General features: G+C 39.1%; 1 protein-coding gene across 1 annotated transcript in view; it reads right to left on the reverse strand.

Moving 5' to 3' along the window:
- The window catches only part of MUC6 (mucin 6, oligomeric mucus/gel-forming), a 59,501-nt gene extending 31,743 nt beyond the window's left edge, over positions 1 to 27,758 (reverse strand). Inside the window, exons 1-8 of the mRNA XM_073350317.1 lie at positions 27,659 to 27,758; positions 25,044 to 25,106; positions 12,101 to 12,154; positions 9,363 to 9,597; positions 7,094 to 7,220; positions 4,681 to 4,768; positions 2,868 to 2,977; positions 273 to 480 (exon numbers count right to left, since the gene is read on the reverse strand). Of these exons, the coding sequence (XP_073206418.1) occupies positions 273 to 480; positions 2,868 to 2,977; positions 4,681 to 4,768; positions 7,094 to 7,220; positions 9,363 to 9,597; positions 12,101 to 12,154; positions 25,044 to 25,106; positions 27,659 to 27,758 (985 nt within the window). The remainder of the gene's footprint in view (positions 1 to 272; positions 481 to 2,867; positions 2,978 to 4,680; positions 4,769 to 7,093; positions 7,221 to 9,362; positions 9,598 to 12,100; positions 12,155 to 25,043; positions 25,107 to 27,658) is intronic.
- Between the last annotated feature and the right edge of the window lie 227 nt (positions 27,759 to 27,985).

The following is a 27,985-nucleotide window of genomic DNA, read 5'->3' on the forward strand; positions in this document are numbered from 1 at the left end:
AGTGGGTGACCTGGTCAGTTGACTTAGCTTTTGAGCTACGGGGACACAATTTGCGTTATAAATTCAACTTTATTTTTTTTTGCAGGATACCAAACTCTGACTCTTACAGGTTACCATTTGCTCAAAGATCATCCCAGGGTCTATAACCCAACCCAACCCCTCCTTGATTTGTATGGGTGGAAGCTTTCCTAGTGGCTTTTAAAAATTTCATTAATCATTCTTTATCTATAGGACATATAAGTCAAGGTGTGGAGTAAAACATTGTAACTTACAGCAGAAGTCTGCACTCCTCCAATCAGAGACTGCTTGGTGGGACATGGTACATTGCCTAGAGTACTCTGACAGTGTAGCACAAGTACAGTTTCTTTGCCCTGGATTGCTACAGTCCTGCATATCAAGCTGACAACGGATGACAAACGCTTTCTTGGACACGTTGCAAGCTGGAGACACAAGGTTGAGTAGCTGGGAGCAGATCCTGGCCTAAATAAATGATAAGAAATAAATGGAAAGTGGGTGCTAGTAATGTCCTTGCTATGTTGAAATGTCTATAAAACAAGCAGATCTTGAGCTTTTAATTACTGGAGGACTTGTTTGCAGCTCTCAGTTATACTACTGTATTTATTTGGATCAAAGTGCATAGGAAATTCTGAAAATGGAAGAGAATACAAATGATACATTTTAAAGGGGAAAGGCTCTGTAAATATTTAATCATTTTTCCCTCTCATCATATTAAAAGCTAATCATTCTTTTACTGCCATCACACTTCCATGACTATGGATTACAGTGTTACATGCAGGGATAATGTTCTCTCATGAAGAATTAGCAGAAGGAAGAATGTATTTTGGAACAGCGATGCTATGGACACCTCCTAAAAAACCCTCGAAGTGCAGATGTGCCTGGCAGCCCAAGAGCACATTGGACATTTAGTGAACCTGTGCCTGATTACAAGAGGTAACACAATGTTTTCTATAGTGTTTCTGGGTGACATTCCTCCTTACGGACAATGATGGAATGTAGTGATAGCTGGCAATGCTGAATTTTTAAAAAAGATTGTTTTCATTTGCTGGTATTGCACATAATGTTATCTGCTGAAGTACAACATCTCAATGGAAAACAATGTTAAAGTAGCAGACCCGTGACTGACTGAGCCAAAAGAAGTACTCCACCAGTTCAAAGCAAGATTCTTTTAACAAGTGGGGCTAGAACCCTGCACCGGTGTAGCTCCTCACATCCAGATGATTATTTTCCACTCAATGATATACAGTGGCTCTTGTTCAGACCACTAGTCAGTTCCCTTCCTTATATCCTGCCATTTGTTGACTCACTCTAGAACGGTATTCTAATTGCCTGCTTGTTCTAGAACTAGCCTTCCAGGAGAAGGGCTGTTTTTACAGGCAAATCTAATGGAATTCTTGGATTGTCAAATGAATGGTAGAAAAATATCCTTAAAATAGTAGGGATGGGGGGAAAATGTAATGCTGCCCATTTCAAGAGAAAAATCAATGTCCTTTCAGCACACTCTATATACATAGTGCCTACATACAGTAAAATAGTAACCACTTTATAACAGCTGCAATATAAGTCATATTCTGACACACAGTTACAATTAGTCCAAAATGAACAACCATCTCTGTAATCTACACCACCATTTAGAAGATAGAGATAAGTATTTGCTTTTTAGGTACGTGGTATTAACTAGACTCCAGAAAATCTTCTAGACAGGAAAGTTCTGTGTAAGAGACAGGAAACTTCTTGAGTTCCCCTGATGAAATGAGATAGCGGAAACTCCATTTGTGAGAAGAATGGGTTTATTCCATATGAAACTGCTGGGGGTTCTGCAGATCCCTTGACATCCATGCCAGTTTTATACCTCTCAACTGTCTCCTGCTCCCCCACCTCTACCCCCATCATCCAGAATACAATGGACTCTGTGCTTCCATGCTTGCAGGTGCTCATCTATCACCCCTCTGTGTAATTTCACTTGATGGTGGCAGACTCCATGTGAGATGCTGCTGCCTGGTAAAATGATCCTTGCGCACTGAATGTCTTTGAGTTTACACAGTACTTAGTGAGGAGTCATACTGGCCTAATACAAAGATCAGTGAAACCACACTGATGTCAGCGGGGTTTGTATAAGGACCTGTGTGCTAAGAAAGCTGTGTGCTAAGCTTTTGTGTTTCCATTTGTGAGCCATATAAATCCACACCGGGTTGTATTTCTGGACTGTATAAAACATGTGTAACACGGACAGACTCCAGTTGTCAGGATCAAACCTGGAACCTCTGGAGCTAAATGCATGAGCCTCAAGCCATATGGCCATTAAGTAAGGCTGTAGAGCAAACTCATTAATCTCTCTCTCTAAATGGTCTCGGTGCCATTAGATGGGACAGAACACCACAACCAGGAGGTGTGTGGGTTACATACTTCCCCTAGCTGAGGAAGCACATCCTGAGCTTCAGAGACTTCCCAGTTGAAATCCCAGATGAGTTTCCACTTATAACACCGAGAGACCCTGGTCATTGGTGGGCAGGATCAAACCTGGGACCTTTGGAGTTTAGTGCATGAGCCTCTACAGCATGAGCTAAAAGTCATTTGGCCATTAACTAAGGCTGTAGAGCAAACTCATTACTCTCTCTCTAAGTAGTCTCAGTGCTACTAGATGGGACAGAACATTACACTCAGGAGGTGGGTGGGTCACACATGCATTCTAGTGCAAAGAGACTCTTTTCTTCATCTCCATACACTAAATCTTTTGATGATGTTAACCACTATCATATCAATTATCATCTCTGAGTTAATGATTCCTAATTCATCTACTTCTCTGTTCAAGTTTATGCTGTAGGCAAGGCCAGAAAAGTGATACTTACATATTTTTTGCGAGGAATATTGGGAATTGCCATCTCCTCAGATGGGCAGATCTCTGATGGGTCATCAATTTTCTGTAAAGTGGCAAACTGGTATGCATCCAGCAATTTACCTGTAAGTTGAGGCACAGAGTAGATCTGAAAAAGGTCTATCTAGACTAGTTTGATGAGCTGATGGTAGCATCCTGCACTGCCACGCAGAAAAAAATCATGCCCTATTCTCTCACCCTACAATGTGCTAGTGAGTAACTGCATAGTTAAACGTGTTGCTAAAAATAATGGAACATAATTTATAATAAGACCATACCAGCCTATTGAAAGGAAATGTGTGGACACTTCATGGAAGACATGATTGCTGGTATGTACTGGCTTTGGGAAAAAAATTGGTTTCCATGATTTGTTGTGTGTGAGGCTGCTGCCTGCGCTCCCTAAAAGCAGACATCAGCCTGGAGCATCCAGATGAGAATAGCAATGTATGTGTCAGCTCCTACACTGATGCTGCCTGAAAGGCATTGGATGATATAAACTGTCACGTATCAAATGGCTTTTGTCAAGTTCCTATCCTACCTGATAATAAGTAGCTATATGACTCACAAATCTACTTCTCTACCTGTCTTCCTCTGTTCAAATCCAAATCTCAGTGCATCTTTTGGATGACTCCTTATGGATGTCCAGCTATCAACTTTAAATTTAACTGGGCCAAAACTGAACACTCAATGTCCCTCTAACTGCTCCTCTGTCCTCCCTTTCTCTGTCAATGTCGACAGTAATACCATTCTCCCATCACTCCTGCCTGAAATCTGGGTATCATCTTTGACTAAGTCCACTCTCTAGATCCAAGATGTGCCTAAATCTTGAAGATTCTTCCTATCTTATATATCTAAGATCTGGCCTTTCCTCTTTCTCCACATCACCAAGACTCTCATCTGGACTACTTGCAACCTACTTCTCCCCTGGCATTGCTGACTACAACTATGCCTCTCTTCCCCCCTGGAAGTCCATTCAAAATGCCGCTGCTAGAATCCTCTATGTGGCTCATTGCTCTGAGAATGTCATCCCTCTCTCTTTGACTCCCTCCAAAGGCTCCAATTTTTCCACCATGTTAAACACAAATTTTTTAAAAACCTTTCAAGGCCCTTCCCATGTTAGCCCTATCTTACCTATCAGATCTATTAGCTTACTTAATGCCGACTGCTGCCTTTGCTCTGCCAACAATGCCTCTTTTTACTGCCTGTTAGGGTGAAGGTGTTTGTGGGAAAAGTAAACTTTCTCCTATGCTGTCCTCTACAGGTGGGGTAACATTAATCAAACGCTTTAAAGCTATTGTATTGCCCTTCAGTTCCCTCCTTAAAACTCACCTCTGCGATGTGTACAGTAAACTTCATCTGACAAAGGCTAGCCAAGTATTAAGCTAAGACTACAGAATGTTGTGCAAAAAACATGTTTGCTTTACTGTTATCTCATTCTCCCCACTTTGGCTGTTTCATCCACTTGTCATGTCTTATCATAAACCTAGATTGAGTAAATTCCCTGAGGCAGGGTGATTGCTCTTTACCACGTTTGTACAGTGCCTAGCACAATGTGGTTTGATAACTGATTTGAGGGTCCCTTAGATGTTACTGTAATACAAATAGAAATTGGCCCCATTCTGGAGAACCAGAGTGTAATGGTTGATATGCCTGTGGATGAATTATATGGGGGTCTTATTGACTTCAGAAACAGTATGGATAATCTGAGCACAGGAATCCAGCAGTTAAATATGCTCATTGATTTGGTGTGGTTAGCCCCTTGTGTTTGGTCTGGACTTTGCTCTTACCTTCACTCAGAAACTCATTTAATTCCTGTCCATCAAAATTCCCACACATTCCGCAAGTTTTTCTCATATATTTTCTCTCAACCGTAACCTAAAATAAAAAAAAACAACAAAGGAAATATCATAATTAAGACATGTCTGTGGGCCAAGATATCTTCTCAACTAACCTTAGTTGGGATTCCCAAGTAAAGTCACCCCTTTCAGTTAAAAGAACGAGGAGTACTTGTGGCACCTTAGAGACTACGAAATTTATTTGAGCATAAGCTTTTGTGGGCTAAAACCCACTTCATCAGATGCATGCAGTGGAAAATACAGTAGGAAGATATATATACACAGAGAACATGAAAAAATGGGTGTTGCCATATACACTATAACGAGAGTGATCAATTAAGGTGAGCTATTATCAGCAGAAGAAAAAAACCTTTTGTAGTGATAATCAGGATGGCCCATTTTAAGCAGTTGACAAGAAGGTGTGAGTAACAGTAGGGGAGGGGAAATAAGCATGGGGAAATAGTTTTACTTTGTGTAATGACCCATCCACTCCCAGTCTTTATTCAAGCCTAATTTAATGGTGTCCAGTTTGCAAATTAATTCCAACTCAGCAGTCTCTCGGAGTCCGTTTTTGAAGGTTTTTTTGTTGTAATATTGCAACTTTTAGGTCTGTAATTGAGTGACCAGGGAGATTGAAGTGTTCTCCAACTGGTTTTTGAATGTTGTTATTCTTGACATCTGATTTGTGTCCATTTATTCTTTTACGTAGAGTCTGTCCAGTTTGGCCAATGTACATGGCAGAGGGGCACTGCTGGCACATGATGGCATATATCACATTGGTAGATGTGACTTGAGGGAAGAGAACTGAAAGTGATATGCTCCTTTTCCCAGTCAGGTTTCAGAGTAACAGCCGTGTTAGTCTGTATTCGCAAAAAGAAAAGGAGTACTTGTGGCACCTTAGAGACTAACCAATTTATTTGAGCATAAGCTTTTGTGAGCTACAGCTCACTTCATCGGATGCATACCGTGGAAACTGCAGCAGACTTCATATATACACAGAGAATATGAAACAATACCTCCTCCCACCCCACTGTCCTGCTGGTAATAGCTTATCTAAAGTGATCATCAGGTGGGCCATTTCCAGCACAAATCCAGGTTTTCTCACCCTCCACCCCCCCACATAAGAAATGTGGATCTGGAATTCTCATCTATGCCAGAGCAAACACAGGTATTGAATATATTTTTTAAAGAACATGTTGACCAGATTTCTTGGGTTTATCAATACATTTTATATATCTGTTTTGTATCTTTTAATGAGGTGGCAGATTTGGTACTATTTCAAGTGAGGGCCTATTACGGTAGCTGTAAGAAGGCAAGATGTATGAAGGCCATGTGCTAGTTTCCATATACAGCACTACCAATGCATCTTAATCCTGACCTGCAAGCACTTACTGCCGTTTCACTGTTGAGTTTCTCCTGAACAAGCATTGCAAACTGTGTGGAGGTGGACATGGGCTAGGTGGATAATATTTCTGCTGCAACAATGCCTTAGGGCTTCAGAGCATCAGTTGCTCTTCTTTCTTCCATAGCCAGTGGAGAGACAGTAAGAGGAAATGGGCATCAGCTCAACAGATCTGCTCATACAGGGCTCTGAAGACTTTGTAAGTTTTTGTGCTTGTCCATTACATTTGTTATACACTTTTTCCTGCTTTCTCTAAGCTCCACCTCCATAATATTCACAGCCCTGGACACTGGAGAAACAGGAGTTGTTCTTAAAAATGGAGCATTTAATTCTTCTTTTATTTGTTTCAGTTTTACTCCTGTGTCACTCTGTTTACTCTCCTGACTTCAGTGAAGTTGCTGCCGATTTACAACAGTGTACATGAGAAGAGACTTGGGCTTGAATTTCCTGCAAAGAAGTGTATGAGATGGTGCTCTAGGCTAGACCCATGCTCACCATATACTGTACTACATTTCTTTAAAGACAAGTATCTGGATCATATTCTCAGAAGTAATGTGGTCTTCAACATAGTCCCAAGTAATTTATTTCTATATCTAGGTATGCAACATGACTCCATCTACCTCTCTGGAATATCAGTGAAGTACATAAAAGTAATGACAACATCTGTTACTAACCTGCATTGTAGCCATTGAGAAGAAAACTGGGTTTCATGTATTTTTATGTGCACTAACTGTCCCCCTATTTTATACATCCATTAATAAGATGAGTAAATGCTTATACTGCCCTCACCTGGGAGGCCAATGAGCCATTATGCCATACATTTAAGGACTTTAAAGGGCACATTCACAACCTCAGTACAAATAAAAACAATGAATGCATGTAAAAACACCCACTTAGGGATAGCGAATTTTCAGTATTCCAGCAAAAGTTTCTCCTTTTGCTTTGTGACAAGATTTTACTCACCATGAGATAGTCAACATTGTTCCAGACAACTTCCAGCTCCATCTCCATCAGTTTGGTCACCAGGCGGACGGTGCGTCCAAAAGGTGCAATTTGGATTCCATTGCTGGTATATGGCAACTTGATGATACTGTTATGAGGAAGAGAAAAAAAAATAGATCCTACTATGTAAAAGTGTGTGCGCTGGTATCAGGTACAACTGGGCAGTCATCGTGTGTAATGGTGATACTGCATAGCTATCTGTGAACCACGTGGTATTTGGTGGCAAATTAAGAAAGAATTTGTGTGTTCCCTCCTAGCTCGGACTTTTCAGGATATTTGAATATATGCAAGACAATCTGCTGTTTAAAAAAAGGATCAACGATATACAGCTAAAGCCTGATTATAATATTAAAAATCAGTATGGGATATGAACATTGGGATGGGGGGGGAATAATGCTATATTTTAACAGTAGAGCTCAGCTAGGTTTGGTGTTTATAAGGCAATTGCTAATCTCTTCATAGGTACCTCCACACACCTATTGTCTGAGTACTAGTAGCTGTCAGTCGTTACCCTGAAGAGGTCATGAGAGTCACAGTCTATGTTAATATACAAATTCTACCAGTGTTGAGGCTTGGCACTGTGAGGAGGAATCACATAATGGGAGCTGTGTAGCAGGAACAGGACTTGGGACTAGTGGCTGAATTCTAAAGCTAGAGACCAGTGAAAATAAAGAACCAATATAAATATGTATTGAATATATTTCATCATTGCTAGTCTAGGGACACCAAGTTTAAAATGCAGGCCCTGCAGCTAGTTCCATTCATTTACACAGTTGTCCTTGCAAATCAATCCATAAGCCAAGTGTTTTTCAGTGCAGTTTGCCAAATTGAGGTACAATTACAAGAGCAGCTGGGTTCTCTGGCAGTTCCAAAGAATTGGGGGGAAAATGGTTTGAGTCTAACTGAATTTGAAAATTTCAAAAAGAATTTGGCAAAGCAAAGAAGTCCATTTCAGGTCTCATGCAACATTTTGTCTGACCTGAAACCCTGTTCCTGGGTGTTTTTAAAGGGGCTAGATTCGTATAACATCTGAAGGTCCTGGTACCACTTCTCTTATAAGCTTCAGCCCAGTGGTTAGAGGCACTCATGTGGGAGATAAACGTTCAGTTCTCCCCTTTACCTGATGGTGAGAAGGGATCTGAACTTTGGTCTCCCCTGTTGCATGAGAGTGCTCTAGCCATTGGGCTATGGGATATTCTCATATGGGTCTCTCTGGTTGAAGCTGAGCCAATGTGGATAAATAATTTGTCATTGGGCCAGAGAGTCTTGTTAGCGAGGTGGTTAGGACGCCTGCCTGAGAGGTGGGAGACTCAAGTCCCTGAACCAATGGCTATTGATTTATACAAAGTGAATTTACTGTTTGTTGAAAAAAATGTGTACAGCTGTAGGTACAAGTCTTATTTTTCTGCTGATGATAGTTGTAAAAATATGGGTGAATATAATAACATACAAACTTTCTATAGCCATCCATATCCTTTCTCTGCATTTATCTATAGGCAAAAACTCAAAGTTGCCCAACTCATCAACATTGCTGAAACTTCATTTTGGGAATTTCAGCTTCTGAAGGCAATCAGCACATTTCTCAATCTCCCCAGCAAACGGTTTCCCTGAATTTGCTGCCTTCTAGAGAGGGTAGTTCTAGGAATAATGAGAACAAAAAGCAGCCATGGCAAGTAGGGAGTTCCCAGAAAGTCTCCAGATGTTCCCTTATTTTCTGTTCCCCTACAGAAGTGCAACACTCAAAAGTTTGGGTTCACAGTCATTGAAATTCAAGTTAAAATGAGCTCAAAACAAAACATACCTGAACCTCTAAATTTCACCTAGTTTCATCAGCTGGCCCAGGTGAATTTGAAACTAGAACTAGGCTCACTTAAGAGGATTGCTAAGCTTTAGGTCAATGTAGTTTTAATTTGGGAATTATTGTGAGATAAGAAGTTTCACCTGCTTTTTGGCTTCACACTGAGTATTTTGTACAGGTGTAGTCTATGCTTGATTTACATTTATTTGGCAGTTATAATCTGCTTTGGTAGAAGGGGATAAAGTCAGTCTCTAAGTAGGTCATTTGTGTCTAATTTCTATAATTTATTAATCCATTTTGGGCACAAAATGGATAAGTGAAACGGACAGACTGAGCTTGCCCTGCAGTACGATCACAGACCTGTCTAGTGTATCTCACATAGCTCCTTGCCTTTCTTTACCCACTGCTATTCGATATATCCCTGAAGCTTACCCAACATCCTTGAGCACAATGACGTTCTTTTTAACCATGATGACCACAGCTCCCAGCTCAATGATGATTCTTGTAATTTTCTTGTTCACTCCACGGCGGAACTGGATGTTGAAGTCTGGGCTAACATCATCACATACGGTGGTGAAGATGTAGTTGCAAGTCCCAGAGAAGTCATACAAATAATTATCAAAGGTGGAGAAATGCCCTGCACCCCAGGTAGAACATGAACCCTTGTCTAAGAAATGAAAGAGAAAATGTATTTAGGTTATCTTGTGCCATGTTTGATGAGATTGACAGTCATTCTAAACACTACCATCATGTTCCAATAGCAGTAAAAGCTGATGTGCTTGGAATTTAAATAAACTCTCAGAGAAACTGAATTTATATTCAGCTTAGGATCTATTCTTTTTCCAGAGTATCTATATGCCTTTAATTCTTCTCCTTTATTTTCTGTCCATGAATGACATTTGCATCAGATTATCTGATTTTTTTTTTCTCTCCTCAAATTTTAAGTCAATACAGTGCAGGTGAAAGATGCTCTGAAACACATTTGAGCTGTCTGTTTATACACAGGGCAAATACAGCGTGGACAACACCACTACAATCTTCCTTCTCACTGCCCAGAAAATGTGCCCTAGTCCCGGGGGTTAAAGGAAGGAAGGTTGGGAGGGAGTGTACTTCTCTCTCTCTTTCCTTTGATATAAGTAGAAGGGAGCTTTCCATCTCTCCATAGCTTGGGAAAGCATTGCTTCCCCACAATTCCCTCTCCTCCTTGGCTGGCATCCGCTACTTTAATTACCGCTCAACTCTAATTTTGAGGGACTATATCGAAGAACCGGAGAGGGTAGCTCAGGGTTCACATCCACATGCCCATTCGGTCTCCGGAATTTGCTGAGATGGCTATCAGGAGACCCGATTAGTGACAGCGAGGGGTAGAGCTAGGTGATATTTTTTTGTACAAAACTTTCACAAATTCATGTTGTTTTGGAAAAATTATTTTGGCTGGAAAAACATCAAACCATTTCATTACATTTTCAAAACAAAACATTTCAGTCTTTTAAATTGATTTTTGTTTCAAAAGTTCCTTTAATTTTATTTAAAAACTGAACATTGAAAAATGGTCAAAACCGAAATGTTTCATGAAACATGTTAAATGAAACATTAAGATCTTGTTTGGTGTCAAATGACTTTTTTCTCAACTTTTTGATTTGCTGAAAATTTTTAATTTTAATTTTAATTTTAAAAAAACCAAAACTTTTTTCTGATATTTTTGGAATTGCCAGTGAACTGAAAAATCTGTTGTTCGCACAGCTTTAGTTATATGTAATGTAATCACTTGTCCTTGATGAAACCACCCCAAATCTTAAAGGCATGAGATATTTTTTGGTAAATATTGGAGGTGTAGATGCAATTGGTATATCACAGAATAATAAGCTGGCAGAGATGCCATTAGGCTTCAGCCAGACATGCCGAGTTGGGGCGGGTGGCGGGGGGGGGAGAGGGTAAATAATATAGTGAACTGAACTGTGCTGTGGTTTTCCTGAAACCCCTACATTTTAATCAAAATAGTTATTGATTCATTACATACAATATTCCAATAACCATTTTGATAATGGTCTTGATAAACTTTTGAGTAACCATTTCAGTTAAAAAAAATGGAGTAAAATTGCACAGAGTAATGGGTCCATTTTGAGACAGGGTGTATAAAAATTATGATTTAAAAAAATATACACAAAAGTTTTTTTTAAATGGGTTTTTAAAGGATTTACATGTTGCTAGTGTTTTACTTTTGTCCCATTTTAGTGTTTTAAATTGTTAAAGAGGATGTTTAGTACTTGGTTCTTTTGTTTCCTAATTGTTAAAATTTCATATTTTACCAAGAAAGTTCACATTTTAAATCTTTTATGCTGTAAGAACTATATCAGGGCCTCATAAATATCCTGACTGAGAGCAGGCTATCAGGGTGTGTGGTTTGAAGTAAATAGGACTTGTGCTCCTAAATCACTTAGATGCCTTCCTAAATCCCACTCTTAGTTGCCTAAATACAGGTTTATGAGCCCAACTTGAGTTCTCTATTTTTGAAAATGTTGGCTTGTCTGAATAAAAAAGTTTACAATAACTTTATCAAAGTATTGAAAGTCTAAATAATTTTTCATGGTTACTGTGATAAAATTTCATTTTGAAGTGGCAAAGATTTAATGCCACTAAGAGAATTTTTAAATAAAAAATATACTTTTAGCTCCTGATGCTGAAAACATTTAGGGGTACATACTTAAGCACATGAGTAGTCCCACTGAAGTCAATGATTCATGTGAGTTAACTTGCTAAAGTGTTAACAGGATCAGGACTTCAATTTTCAATAGTTTGTGTTTTTTTGCTTATAGCTGTTTTGTAAAATTCAAGTAAGAGACCTTACCAGTAGCAGTAAAGCATTTATTATACATTTTAATCTAAAGTTGCAATAACACAAATTTTAAAATTAGTTTTACAAAGCCTAAATCTCATTTAAAATTGATTATTTTTGAAAACATTATTATTTTAATCACCTTGGCTTGAATCACCCCACCCTATTTCAAACTTGCAAAATGGAAACAACTTCAAAACATTGGCATTTTCCATGACATTTTTCACTTGATTTTTCAATCTGCTCTAAGGGATACAATGGTCACCCTTCTCAAGGAAGGTCCTTACAAAATACTTCACCACTTTTATCCAGCAAGTATAAAAGAAACTGTTACCTGAACGTAGCATAGCATTATCTTCTGCACTTCTGGACTCTTCACTGTCATCATCTGGAAAATAGCAGTTGGTTAAATATTACCACTGATCCTTCCAGCCAAACCGTGCATATTTTAACATTAATAAGATACTCCTTTTTGCACTGGCTAGTGAAGCTAGCTTGTTTGGATCTTGCCTATTTTCCATTCACCAAATAGGTATTCGTAGGACATATGGAGACAGTGCCATAAATGGTATTTTCTACAAACACAGGAATGTTGTGATAACTAGGAGTAAAGTAAGGTGTACTTGTGGCACCTTAGAGACTAACAAATTTATTTGAGCATAAGCTTTTGTGGGCTAAAACCCACTTCATCGGATGCATGCAGTAGAAAATACAGTAGGAAGAATATACACAGAGAACACGAAAAAATGGGTGTTGCCATATCAACTGTAATGAGACCAATCAATTAAGGTGGGCTATTATCAGCAGGAGAAAAAAAAAACCTTTTGTAGTGATAATCAGGATGGCCCATTTCGAACAGTTGACAAGAAGGTGTGAGTAACAGTAGGGGAAAAAATTAGCGTGAGGAAATAGTTTTTACTTTGTGTATAATGACCCATCCACTCACAGTCTTTATTCAAGCCTAATTTAATGGTGTCCAGTTTGCAAACTAATTCCAATTCTGCAGTTTCTCATTGGAGTCTGTTTTTGAAGGTTTTTTGTTGGAGAATTGCAACTTTTAGGTCTGTAATTGAGTGACCAGGGAGGTTGAAGTGTTCTCTGACTGGTTTTTGAAGTTATAATTCTTGATGTCTGATTTTTGTCCATTTATTCTTTTGCATAGAGATTGTCCGGTTTAGCCAATGTACATGGCAGAGGGGCATTGTTGGCAGATGATGGCATATATCAGTTGAAATTGCAATGTAGATAAATAATAAACAGGAATGCCAAAGCCTATCATCAGTGTACTGAGAGCAATTTTCGCTGAATGACTTTAGCTGACTTTGTTTCATTTTGTGTATAGGGAAGAGCAAGACTTTGATAATTATTGTAAGCAAATCATGAGCAGAGATGGGGATGCAGAGGAGAATTTTTCTCCTTGAACTCTGCTTCACAGGGAATTTTGCTCCCTTCAGGGTTCTCTTCCTATAGCTTTTACCCACTTATGACTGATGAAATACTTACTTAACTCGAGCCAGTTGTTGCCCCTGCTGCCTGAAGGGAAATAAATAGTTACAGTTAAGAATCATCTTAGTATAACAAAGCTAACATTTATATAGTGCCTCTCACCCTAAAACTCTTTACAAACTAGATTCAGGAATCTCAACATCCATCAGTGAAATGCAGGCAATTATGGGGTGAATGCAGCAGCTTGTTAGCTGCACATAGTTTAAGATGGAAAGCGAAGAAAATAAAATAGTACCTTTTTTCCAGGAAGAATTTTAAATAGACAGAATATGTGAGATAATTTATTCAGAATATTAGAACTGAAATGCTAAGCCATATTCATTTAATTTTTGTAAAGGTATCAAAGGCTCTTTTTTTAGCTATAAGTGCTTAGGAGTACAGATGGATGAAATTTTTACACACTACTTTTTTTTCAGAAAAATGCAGCCAGCAACATCAAAATGTTTTGTGAATTCATGTCAGTTTTAGTTAACTATTTGAGTCAAAAAAAAATCTAAAAAAATTTCAAAAAAGTCTAAACGTTTTGACATTTTTGAAAAAAACCTTTTTGATTTTTCAGTTCAAAATGACTTTGTACAAAATTTCCTATAATTTTATTTAAAAAAACCCAATCAAAACATTTAAAAATCAAAACAAAACGTTTCAACCCCAAATTAGTTTTTAAAACTTTTTGATTCACCAAATATTTTTTAGAATTTCATGTTTAATTGGACCTGAAACAATTTTTTTTAATCGTCCGCAAACTGAAAAATCCATTATTTGTGCAGCTCTGCTCCGGAGTCCAGACCCTTCTATATTCTGTCTCAGGAAGCTGACAGCACTTCCAGCAGTATAGTGCCTCCTAGTGCTCTGTTGTCATTGTTTCAATGTACAGTGTGACTTTGATGTACAAAATTGAAGTGACGAGGGAAGGCTGTTAAAAACTAAATATTCACTGTCCTGGATACCTTCAGAAATGTGGTTTCTTCACTTGGAATAGAAGGGAACACAATCACTGCCAGGGAGCAAATGCTGAATTTGTAATGATATCCGCTGTATTAATATTACTACAAATGTATCAATTAGCTAATATTAGTAAAGCACTTAGAACATATAAAGAGCTAAGGCCTAGATCCCAAAGGGGTTTAGGCAACTCAACAGCCTAATCAAGAGACGAACAGCCACGCCAAAGAATTCAGAAAATCTACACTTTTTGTATATATACAGAGTTTTAAGGCGAGTTAAACATTTACATATTAAATAAGAACCATATGTCCACAAGAAGTGCTTGTGATTTGATTTAAAGCCATCACATTATTCACTCTTTCCGACTCTCTAGTAAAACACAATGCCAGAAAACATAGCGTTATGGGTGAGACCCAAATTGTGGTATCCCTAATAATGCCTCAGGCAGCTGCCTAATTGCCACGGCAATTTACCAAGCCCAGCAGTCACTTTATGAGTGCATTGCTGTGGTAACCATGGCTTAGCGAAGTGGCAGCAGGACTGCAGCAGTTAAGGCTGGTTCTGACAGCAGGGCTGCAGGGGTCTCCCTCCCCACATTGACACAGCACGTCAGGAGGGAGCTCCCTGCATGGCCGAAGGGCCCAAGACGCCATGGCGGAAGATGTGGGGGAGGCTGGAGTTGTCCTGGCATGACAAAGCGGAGACCCCATCCTGGACTGTAAAGAGGAGAATGAGCACCTGGCTGTGGGGAAGGCCACCATGCTACTGAACGGTTCCTTTCTGGGGATGGTTCCCACACTTCTCCAGGATTGTCCTGGAGTCTCCAGGAATTAAAGATTCGTCTTTAATGAAAGATTGTTCTGATGAAACTTCCAGGAATACTCCAACCAAAATTGGCAACCATACTGTCTGGTGAGTGAGGGAGTGGGGCCATGACACTGGATGGTGGGGCAGACCTGAGACCTCTGGCCAGAACTGCAAGGAGGAGGACAAATATTGGTATTTGTGAGACTTTGTGGTATGTGCTTCACCTGCCACAAAAGTCACTGGCTGCCACTGCAGCCAAGCCCAGTTTGAGGTATCACTGCTAACCACAAGAACCCCATTCAGCTGCCACCTAATACTGCAGGAACCTAAACTCACTCTGTTCCTACATTTTTACTGTAAAAGCTCCCTAAGCACTTAGCATGTGCACTGCTGCCTCACTCTATGGGTATGTATACATAAGAACAAGAGTCATTTGACTTGGGCTCATGGGGTCCAGGCTCTGTGGCCGAAAAATTGCTCTGTAGACATTTGGGCTCAGGTAGGAAGCCGAGGTCTGGGACCCTGTGAGTTACTATTTCTTTGTAGGCAAACCCTTCAGTAAGAATTCATAAAGGTAGTGTTTTACATGAGCCCCTTGATGCAGGGACTTTCTTACTATGTGTTTTGTTCAGTGCCTTGTACAATAGGGCCCTGATCCTGATTGGAGCTAATTGGGCACAACCTCATCTTAAATGTGTAATAACAGGCAAAGTATTTACCTCTTTTCAGAAGCTCCTTCTGCCTGTAGAGAAATTGATGGGATATATAACTCCCTTCAAGCCCTGTGAAAGCAAAAGGTATAGATAAGTCGACATTACAAGACAAAACAGAAATGTAGCATCAGTTTTTAAAAGCTCCTTCCTTTCCCTTGATTTATTGTGGACATCACTGTTGTACAGATAACAGTTACTGTGTTTGTGTCAATGCATGCACAGCTTGTAATAAACTGCTTCTCTTCAACTGGTAGGAAGGTACTTTAAGAGGCAAGAGCAAAGCGCATCCTGCAGAAGCCATATATCACTCTGTTGTGTCTTTTGCATGTTACACAACATACATAATACGAAGAAACAACCCAAAAGTTTGCTAATCATATATAACATACAAGGCCTAGCTATATGTATACATTGCTGTTCTGCAGAGTTCTGGTGGCTTCTGAAACACAAAAGACACTGATGGCCACTAGAGGGCTCATTAACTGTTTAAACAGATATTACCCAATTCCTATACACTCAGTGGTTGACTGAGTGTGATGAAACAATTGGCACTGTGAGTAGTGAGTAGAGAGGATGGCTGAGGTGCTCTCTCCTGTTTGTATGTGGGCTGATGTTGAGACCTATCTGTATTTAAAATAGCTTTGACTCTCAGGCTTCAGCCTTTGTCTCCCTTAAGCAGAATTTGATTAAATAGATAGCCAGCTAATGAAAAGAGGTATTCCCACTAGTGCTTATTGGAGAGAAGGTCTTCAATACTCAAGTGTTTCTTGGTAGAGCAAGATGATAGTAGGGACAGATGACTGTGAAAAATTCTCTGCTATGGCACCTTTTATGAGCAGGAACAAGTTAAATATTGAATGACTCAACTTTCTGCAAGGTCTCACGGCCACATATGATATAGTGTTTTCTGGCATTTTTACAGAAGCTAGATGTGTGGAAGAGATCCCAATACTTCAGTCAAATTAAGTCCAGTTGAATCTTATTTTTGAAGAGCCTTGTTGCACATAGAGGAGTTACTGTGGCGTCTGCAGCAGCCATGTTTGGTAGTTCCCCAGGTGTTGGTGTGTGATGTTGAGACAGCAGAGGAAAGAAAGAGAGCTAACAAGATGATTCTCTTCTTACATTTTGTAAAGCCATAGAAAACCTGGAAAGAATCATGGCAGCCAAACTGGATTACAAGTAAAGGTATTTTAAATACACAAACTCCTCATTTGGAGAGATTTGAGGCAAGATAATCTTCTGGTTAAGGCAATGAGCTGCAACTAAGGAGATGATAGTTCAATTCCTGTGGTTGTGGCAAATTACCTAATCACCCTGTCTCAGTTTCCCACTGGGATAGTACTTATCAGACATGCTGTTGTGAGGATAAATTCAGTTATGTCTGTGAGAGCTAAGATACTGCAGTGATGAGAGCTATCTATGGGAAGTGCCCTAAATAGATGGGAAATTACTGAAGTTGTTGAAATCCACCTACCAAAAATGCTTTCTTCACAACCTGTGACAACATCAGAGGTGTGCTGTCTCACAAAGGAAACAAGTAACTACAGAGTTCAAAGTAAATGAAATTTCATAACCTTAGGGCTTGTGTGTATGAACACATAGTTTGCAGCAACCTGCAGTGTAAATCTACCCTACTGTAGCTTGCTGTGCATTAAGTATCTGTGAGACCCTTGCTGCCATACACTAAAAGTTCCTTAGTGCACTTTAATCTATTCCTTGTTCAAAGTGGGGAACTTTTAGTACACGGCAGCAAGATTCACATGGATGCTTAGTGTGTGACAGGTTAGTGTGGAGTAGATTTACACTAGCTTGTTGCTAACTAAGTATTCATATAGCCAATCCCTTAGAGCCAGTAATGGTAATAATGTAAACATTTTTTGTTGTCTTCAAGTGACGAGAGAAAAAGTTCATGGAACTACTTCACCAGTCACTCGACCACCAGCTGCCAGTCACCTCACCAGGCAATCAGCACTTTTAGTTCCACAATAGTCTGAGATAGCTAATATCAGAACATGAGAGACTATACCTGTATAGCCTCAGATCCTGGGCTTGGCCAAGGCTGCTCTCAGCTTCTGGCATAATTTAGAACAGAGGAGGCCACTGGTTGCTCTTAATTTTGCCAGTTTTAAATAATCCCTATGAGTTGTAATGCATGTCAAGCATTTACAGAGGACAATGTGCTCCGGTTATGCCCTCTTCTGCCCCTGGTATGTTCCCAGGGCGTCCGTTACAATGAGGAGCAAAAAGAGAGGCACACATAATTAGGTAAGATGGCTGTATGGCAAGTGAGGTTTCATTGCTCAGGTGGCTGAATATTCCAAGCCTTTTGTATGGAGTCATCAGTTTGTTCATGAATCCACTGAAGGTGGGTGAAAAATTCCTCAGTTGCTACACCTAAATTCCAGGCTGTGAAACCGGAGTCACTCCTACCCCTATTCACAGAAGTTGATGCCTTTTGTAGATACTTGCTAAGCAGGATTTGAGAGAGAGCCTTAAAGCATCACTTGAAAGGCAGACTCATTTAGTGAGCCTGATGCAAAACATGAGGTCTATGCTTCTGGTCCCCCAAAATGCTAATCTTTTAGGTCAGAATAGATAGTGTGCTGATTTCTAATGCCTGTCACAGTTCATGCATGTCAAACAGCTTCAAAATGCTAAGTCTATGCTACTCTTACTTTGTTTCAGGGAGCGGAATAACTAAATGGGATAAATAGTATTGAGTAAAGGGACATACAAATATAACAGAGATAATTAAGTACATTAAATTTGCACTAGCTTTTTTGCTCCAAAAATTTCTGCTCTACAAAATATAGATTCATATATTGACAGCCTGTAGCCCAGCCTTGATCCTGTCAGACTTGAACTATGCAAATGATTATAATACAGTAATTTTGCTCACCGGGCATATTCACCCTTCTTTGTCTAGCTCTAAAAAGATTTAGTGAGAGCATCCTGGTAATTTTATTAATCAAACTGCACATCGTGTGCAGTCCTATGTAAGAGCTGGGTGGGAATTTTCCATCAAAATGGTTTTCTGACAGAAAATGCACTTTCTGAAAAATGGAAATTTTCCATGGGAAAAATTTGATGTTGCCAGAAATTTGCTATTTTCTGTTGGCAAAACTGAAATGAAAAATTTGGGGTTTTGAACTGACTCAGAACTTTCTGTGTTTAACTTATTCAAAATTATATTAAATTGCATTTCCCTATTAATGCATTGTTTTATGGGAGTTGTACTTTGGGCCCTTGTTTTCTTCTGTGGGTTGGGCTTCCTGGAGGACTAAATCTTCCCATAATGCAATGTGAATTTTCCTCTGACTAAGCTGCTTGGTGCACCATGGGAGTCACATTACTCTGGGTGTACTGTGGGAGATGTAGTCCAGCCAGGGAGCCTGGCTCATTGGGGATCGTGGGAGTTTGGATTCCCAAACTACGGTTCCCATGAGGCAATGCACCACTCTGTGAAAATGTAGTTTAATATTGAACTAACTTGAAACAAAACATTTTGGGGCAGTTCAATAAACTGAAAAACAACATTTCTATTTTGGGAATGTCAGAATGTTTCATTTGAATAAAAATGTTGAGATGAAATTGTTTGACATTTCCAAATCAAAGTTTTTCAGAATTTCTGGTCTGTACAAATTTTTGCAATTGCAACTTTTTGTCACAATTTGGGGTGAAAAACCAATGTTGAAATGTTGGCATTTCCCATAAAATGGAAATTTCAATTTTTGCTCAGCATTAGTTGTGTCATTTTAAAACCACCTACATTCCTACAAAATATCATTGCTTCAGAGGAATGTTGCCATGTTCTACTGCAGCATGGAACTTCAGCAAAACCTAGCAGAGAAGGGGATAATACACCAGGTAATATATTATCTGCACACCTCCTGTAACATTTGCATTAATAGGAGCTTATCCTCACATTAAGAGTAAAAATACTCCTAAATTTATAATCAAGCTTAGAACTTATTTTTTTTTATTTGTTTTTACTGGCACTTTTTTAAGATGGTAGATATACACACAGATGTTATAAATGATACAGTATTTATTTTGGTACAGAATTGTTAAAATTGAAAGAAGCATGTTTTGAAGAAGTCTATAGTAAATAACATACACATCTCCAAGTGTGTACGTATGTTGTGAAATTACTTATGGGTAGGTAGACAAGCAGAAATTGCAGGAATTTGTATGCTGTAGCTAGGTATGTGGTTGGTTGGGGTACACTCTGTACTGATACTCTGTAACTCTGGAGAAGCAGATAAGAGGGTTAAAATAAATAACCAAAATATATAAGATGAATTTGAATGATAATTAAAGATAATGCCAACACTTATCTTGTCGCTGCAATAGTAATAATCTAATCTAACTACAATATGTTCACTGTTATTTCTAGTCAGTCTGAAGTTATTAAATTACTTTTATCTCTTTCTCGGCTAGGTGCCAGCATAGCATGATTACCTCCATGTGAGTACCTAGCAATGCACATCATTATAGTAAGTACTGTATAAATATACAATATCTCTTTAGGATCCAAGGCTGGCTAAGTCTACTGTGACAGTCAAACTAAGTAAGCCACAATTAAATATCAGTAAAGTAGGAGCCCTTATATCAGGTTATGGTTAAAACTAAGCATCTTAATCCAGTTTGCATTATCAGTCATTTTTGCTGTATTAAGCTAATGTACACTTATTTGAGTTGGCTACAGAACAAGTAAGCAAGTGTCAAGATTTCCGAGAGCTTTTTTACCATATACACACTGCAACAATGAGTATTTAAATTTAAAATTAGAGATGGGCCTAATCTGCAAAATTTGGATACAGATCTGAAACTCCCAGAGTTCAGGGGAGGGAGATGGGATCTAGGAGGTTTGGTTTACTCCGTTGTACAGATAAGCGCTAGTCATGCAGTTTGGATCCAGATTACAAAACTCTGAAAACTCCCAAACCAAAGATTGGGGCATTCAGATCACAGGTTTAGGTGCAGATTCATGTCCATTTAAAATTATGATGTTTTAAAGACTTGTTTGAAATAACTAATTCAGCATTTACTTTTATAATCCCAACTGAACAATGTGAATATTATGTCTAAAATGTGTAATTGTAATGTTAAATCCTTCATCCAAAACATGGCTGCTTGTTAGGGAATGAGTCTGGGAATAGCTAATCATTCTCTTGGTCGTGCAGCACACATTCTATCTATATTTATCAGGTACTTTTATGGCTCACATCACAGTAGTAGCTGAGTGCCTCACAAACTTTAATGTATTAATCCTCACTACACACCTCTGAGGTAGGACAGTGCTACTATCCCCATTTTACAGATGGAGAGCTGAGGATATGTCTACACAAATATTTAGCTTGTGGCATGCTGGGGTGTGAATCTACTCCACACTAGCCTGCCACAGACCAACTGTCCCTGGGCGTGGCGAGCTAGTGTGGGGTATGTTCACTCACACCCAGCTTGCTGCAAATTAAATATTTGTGTAGACAAGCCCTGATGCCCAAAGATATGTCTATACTATAATCGGGGTGTGTGATTGCAGCATCCAAACTAGCTCACTCAGAATGGCAGTGAAGCCATGGCAGCATGGACAGTGGCATGGGCAAGCTGCCTAAGTACATACCCTTGCTCTGGGGTGGGCTTGTACCTGGGTGGCTAGCCCATGCCATTGTCTGTGCTGCCATGGCATTGCTGTTATTTTTAGCAAGCTAGCTTGATCAGAGCTAGCTCTGGTATGCCTATACATGCTACAATGACCCCTCCCAATTGCTGGGTAGACATACCCAGGGAGGCTAAGTGACTTGCCCAAGGTTACACAGGAAGTCTGTGGAGGAGCAGGATTCAACAGTAAATTCTCAATTTACTGTGAATGTTTGGGTTAACATTTAAATATAACGTGATTACAGGCAAAATGTGCAAAAATGACACAACATCTCACTCAACATTTCTGTTCCCTGTGTGTCTGAGTCTAGCTGTGTGCTTCACAGGCAAAAATAAGTTTTACTCCTCTTAGCACTGCAGAGCCATTGGAGCTATGGAAGAAAAACCTGGGCTCTATTTTGCTTCATGCTTCCTTAGTTGATTTACCACTTAATGTCTCTTTTAAAAAATGTGCATTTAGTATTCATGAAAGGTGCTACATTGGGTAGGCCTGGAGCCATAGACATAGAATCATAGAGTTTCAGGCCAGAACGGGCCACCAGATTATCTAGTCAGAACTCCTGTATATCACAGACCAACAAACAGCATCCAGCCTCCCCAACGCCAACCCCAACAACCAGAATTAGACCAAAGTATTACAACCCACAGGAAACTAAACAATTGTGTGCCATGGACAGAGAACAGGAGGGACTGAGGCATGAAAGCCTGAGGCCTCTACAGTGGCAGGGAATTGATTAAATGAGATATACCCAGATGATCCTAGCAAGTGACTTAAGTCCTATAGTTTTTTGTATTAGACGTACAACTGCACTGTCCCATCAGTGTGCCTCAAACTTTGACCAGGAGGGTTTGTCTTTAGAGGTAAGAAAGTTCAGCCTCCATATTTATCAATTCCTTGGTTCTTCTGCAGTGACTATTAACAAAGATATCAACTGTAGGACTTGACCACTAGGAACTACATTGAAACTATCACCTAAGCTAACCAAATAGCAATGGTAGTAGCTTTTGGCTACTATCTATCTGGACTGGTCTTGAAACAACGACAGTGATAAGGGCTCTGTACCATTCCTAAGCTATCACTGAGGTTCTGATGACAGAATCTTTATTACTGGTGGTTAGGTGAGGGGAAAAAAACCCCACCACAGTTTGATTTTTCACATTCTAGGTTGATTATGCAGGGATGTCAATTAGATAAATAATCTTTTGACTTCAAAATTGGATACAGTTGATCTGGACATCAGTGACACTGAGCAAAAATGGAAGCCCACTATGTAATTTTATAGACACCTTTACTTTTATTAAAACTGCACTTTAAGCATCTTTGATGATGACTTATTACAGAACTCAAATCTGATACTTGATACCATATTGATAAGTAACTTGGAATATGGCACCTGAATTAGATTTAGGATTCAGGGGCCATGTTCTGATCTTGGTTACAGTGGTGTTAATGAAGTCAGTAGAGCTATTGTGGGATTTATACCTATATAACTGAGATCAAAAATTGGCCTGTGGAGTTTACATAAGCTTTAATTGTTCATATTTTTCTTTCTCCAGTTACAGTACAAATCTCTGATTCAAGAATAATATGTACTGTTACTGGATTAGTATTATATGGGCCATTAAGTGTGGTAAACACAATACAGAAGAAATAAATTTAGCTTTGTTCAAACTAAGCTAAATAAATTATGTGTTTTAACAGCTTAGACTATGTGCTTGAAGCATTTTTGGCACCCTTCAGAGCAATTGTAATAGCTGATAATTGCAGAGCAGACATAGAACAAATAGAAGAAAAGGAAACCACAGTCTAAAACAACACACAGATTAATCTCAAAGTAAAGAAGGCCCTCAAATAGTCCAGCGCAAGCACTTGCGGGGAAAAAGAGGCACGTTACAGATTCAACATGTTTGCTTTTCAAGCCTAAAAATAAATAAATAATCTATGACATCCAAAAACATTGGGCCAGAGAGGGGTGGGAGGGCAGATCCCTTAATGAAACATAAATCGATTCATTTTGTGTAAAGCGCTAGAAAAACCCAGTAGAGATTTCATTTGAACATTTTATAGATTTGAACAATTTCCCACATTTCAAGCATGGAAGTCCTTTTTTAAAGAATGGGTTTAATAAAGAAAAATTATGCCCTTTCTCTGACACACATTTAAGACCTTGTGCACTGATCTTAGCAGGCACTATTCTACAGAGGGTACATATGCGGGTCTCCCACTAGCATCAATGTGAGCGCTGCATGTGGAGCTACTGCAGGGTGGAGACCCTTTGTGTTTGCCAACACAATATACAATTTACCATTGGCTCATGAAGGTTCTATGTTTTTGAGGGATGTGACATAATTCACTTACTACGTACCATGCAGTCAGTGATCCACCAAGAGTTTCAGTAACCAGAAATTCCAAATAGAGAGAGTGGAGGAGGGGGGGGGGGGATAATTTAAAATTGTTCTACTGGGTTGTATTTTCAGTCATGTGTTTGTGAAATATGCAGTTGCATATTTTAAACTTCTGATGGGAAAAAATATCAATGGAAATTATTGTAATTCCACTGACGATGGGGGAAAAGGTCTGCATCGCATGTACTGTTGGTATAATAATGGAATCTTCTAACATCACACACTGCAATCTCTTCTCGTTTCACTATCCACCTATTTCCCTTTGAATAACACAAACATCCAACAAAAGACATCTCATTTCTAGCTAGAGATCTTAGACTTACCTGTGCAGTGTAGAAAACTGCAGGAAATTAGTAGTAGTAGTGCCAAAAGCATGGTGTTAGCCTTGAGCGAAGTTTCTTTTTTCAGGGCTCTCCGCCCCTACCTGCTCAAAAGGGGCAGTGCGGCTGCTGCCACCTTCAAAGCTTGCCTTTTCAAGCTTGGATGCTTTATATAGAGAATGGCAAAGCCCTCCCTCATTCCCCTGGACTTCAGAAATTGCAACAGCTGGCAAAGTGGAGTAACCGCCAAACAGGATCTTCCACCTTATCAGGCTCAACATACCTAAATGCCACTCATAAAAGAAGAAAAGAAAAAAAAGGAAAACACAAAACTCCTCCAGTTCATTATCATTTTTCCAAGGGCAGTTTAATGGATGCGTTGCAACAGTTCAAACACATTTAACACTATTGACTGTACAAATTTGGTACCATGTCCAAAAGAAATGCAGATCGGTAATGCGTAAATTGTGATAGGATCTGATAAGGAGAAGAGTAACTTTGGGACCAATATCCCAAGTGGGAATAAGAAGAGGTGGGGTGAACTGGAATGGGGAGGGGGGTGTAGGGAGACAGATGCTTAAGTATGAATGAACATTACAGATCTCAGACCTTCTGATTAACTCTTCTTTTTCTCTCATAACTGTCTTATTCATCCTTTCCTTGATTGACTTTTCAAGCAAAGTGGCGAGAATCCTTTCTTCCACAGAAGTGATAGTATTTGTTTCCTTTTGTCGAAGGGTGGGGGAAATTTCATCTCGGCTCCAGATATCCTACTTTCATTTGCGCTGACATGTTAGTTTCCATACTAGGCTATCCCATTATAACACTGTTTAGTAGCTCTCTAGAAGAGAGCCCTTCAGCCAGAGTCGAGGCATGTTAAGTGGGTCAAGGTGGTAGCTTGTAGCATTGCTGCTACCTTTGTACGAATTCTGTGCAGAGAGGACGTCATTCCTCATGGTGATTGATGTGGCATCTTTATCTGAGACAAAAAGGAGTGGAATTAAGCTACAGATGTTCTTCCATTATTATAACAATGTGATATATAAAAAAGATGCCTTTCCCTGTGAAAATACCATGTTTATGGGTCACTTCTCCATGTACATTCTCCTTGGCTTCTATTTTTTACATATGGACCACCCTCTTTGCATCTTTGTACAGCCCATCACATGCCTGGGTTTCTGTCACTCTGCCCTTCCTAGTTTTTCCTCCTAGCTAAATGAGTACACCTTCAGTGGCTCCTCATATTGTTCCTAACCCCATCTCTGTTGCCAAGCTGACTGGTGGGCACAAGCAGGGCAGGCATTTTTTTTAGCGGAATATTGTTGCTCAAATTGTCTCCACATCTCCCCTCCATTCCTTACATTTGTGCACCACTCACGTTCAGTGATATTTTGTCAACATTTAAAAAAGAGAGAGTAGGTACCCTGGCCTTGAAATCTGTTTAAGCTGTCTTTCATGTTGCTGTTCATTCACAAATGCACACACCTGCTGGCATCTTCAATGAAGGCTCTTGTCTTTTGGCTAAGCACAGGATTAGACTCCCTGATAAAGTGTGGAGTATGTGTAGGTCCACTTGAGGTGCATCCACACTGACATGCTTACTATGGGTAGTTTAGAAGCACAGATAACCTGCATTTTGTGCTTTAAGGATAATTTCAGAAGTTCTCTTTTGTTTTCCTCTGAAGCATGGGACATAGGTGCCAGGATAATTAGGGTATATCTCTCTAAATTAAGGATCTGCCATTACAGAGTCCTTGGGTATTGGTGCACCTCAGTCCCTCCTGTTCTCTGCCTGCGGCATACAATAGTTTAGTCTCCTGAGGGTCATAAATACCTTGATCTAATTCTGGTTCTTGGGCTTGGTGTTGAGGTGGCTGGATATATAGGAGGTCAGACTAGCTGATCTGATAGGACCTTCTGGCCTTAAACTCTGTGACAAAGTCATGAACTCCTAAACGTTGGAGACACTGTTCCCTAGGCTTCACTAGAAGGTACCTATGGTTATGCATTTTCAGTGTATGCCCAAGCAAATCTGAGCATATTTATAGTATGGATGCAAAACCAAGTGTTTTCTGGTGATTTGTTTTTTTATGTTTATTTTTTCATAAATAAGAAAGATATAAACTAAAATAAAAGTCAATAGGAAGACAAATTTAAGAAAGAAGAAAAGGTAAGAAAGAAAGGTAAGAAAGTATTTATTTTCTCAGTAAGAAAATAAATACTTAAGTGAGGAAGTGAAAGTCCTGAAGCTTGATCTTTCAGAGATACTGACTAGAACTGGTTGGAAATTGTTTTAGCAAAACATTTTACCTTTTCATTGAAAAACTGACTTGTATTTTCAGCAACTGAAAACCAAAACATTTCTGGCCAAAAATCTAAAATCTTCAGCTGAAAATTTTTGGGGGTGGGTTTCCAACAAAAAAAAAATCAAAAACTTTCTGCGGAAATTTTCTTTAAGTCAAAAATCTAATTTTCCATAGAAAAATTTTTTGATATAAAATTGTTGATCAGCTGCTAATACTGATGACTAGCAACTCACATGGCTTCAGTTAGAGTTGTGAGTACTCAGCACATTTAAAAATCTGACCCATGATTCTTTAGTGACAAGTTTTGAATGATATTTTTCCTTTGTATGTGTCTTTAAATTCTGGCTACCATTGACTGTTCTTAATGTTGGACATTGTATGCCAACATAATAAATATTAAACTGCATATAAGAGCTCTCTTTTCTGAGCTATTTAGCTGTTTCATAAATCTTCCTTTGAATATTCCAGGTTTTTTTGACTTTTATCCGAATATGTTTATCTTTTAATCCTTCCTGTAGTCCTAAAAGCTTGTAATTTAATCAGCGCCCCCCCACCCCGCTTTTTTTTTTTGAAGATATAAGTGAGAGAATATAAATTTAGGCATGATTTTCAAAAAGTGATTCATAATGTTGAGTGTTTCTATTTTTGGGTCCTAGACTTGAGATACATTAAAGGGACCTGATTTTAAAAAGTGAGTGCTCAGTACTTTCTGAAAAAGTTGGGTCTTTTTAAGGGGTGTCAAGTTGAACACCCAGAATCACAAGTCACTCTTGAAAATATTGACCATAATGGTAAAATATTAAGTCATCAGAACAACTTGAACCACAAAAAAAAAAAAGGTTAATTAGGCCAATGCTACATTAAATCAATTATCATATCTATCACAATGCTTCATGCTAGCATATAATATACTACATTTTATAAAGAATTAGCTCCTAAGTTCTTATTAATGCAACAAAATCAAGAAACTTCATTTTTTCTTCTTTTAGAACTTAATCACTCAATCGTAATCAGGAATTATAGCATTCTCTATTAACTTATCTACTGAATCATTGATATTTTCCAAATATGAGTCTTCCTTCTCCTTGACTGAGTTAATGACAACAACCTAGCATCATTGTTGTCAAATAGGTATTTCTTCTTTGAGTGATTGTACATGTCCATTCCACTTCAGGTGTGTTTGCACCCAGTGCATAATTGTCAGAGACTTTTCCCTCAGCGTTACTTATTGGGACAGTGCATGCGCCCTCTGTTGCCTCATGCTGCTGCACCATGGTATGAAGGATAGAGTCGCCCAGGATTGTAAGTTCCTTCTTACCACCCATGACTGTTTTTGGAGCATGTGTTCTTGCTAGTGCAAGATTTGCCTTCTATTTGTATATAGTTTGCACTCATTTTAGTAGTTTTTAGTGTTGGTTAATTATACATTTTCTTTGTAAGAGTTTTCAGACATTTTAGAACCCATTCTTGGGTACTGACAGTGGTGTTGGGGAATGCCTCAGTCACCAGAGTTGAAACCGTACCTCTCGTGCAAGAAGCCAATGCCAGTGAG

Source organism: Lepidochelys kempii, chromosome 6, assembly GCF_965140285.1.
Source record: "Lepidochelys kempii isolate rLepKem1 chromosome 6, rLepKem1.hap1, whole genome shotgun sequence".
NCBI classification, from domain to species: Eukaryota; Metazoa; Chordata; order Testudines; family Cheloniidae; genus Lepidochelys; species Lepidochelys kempii.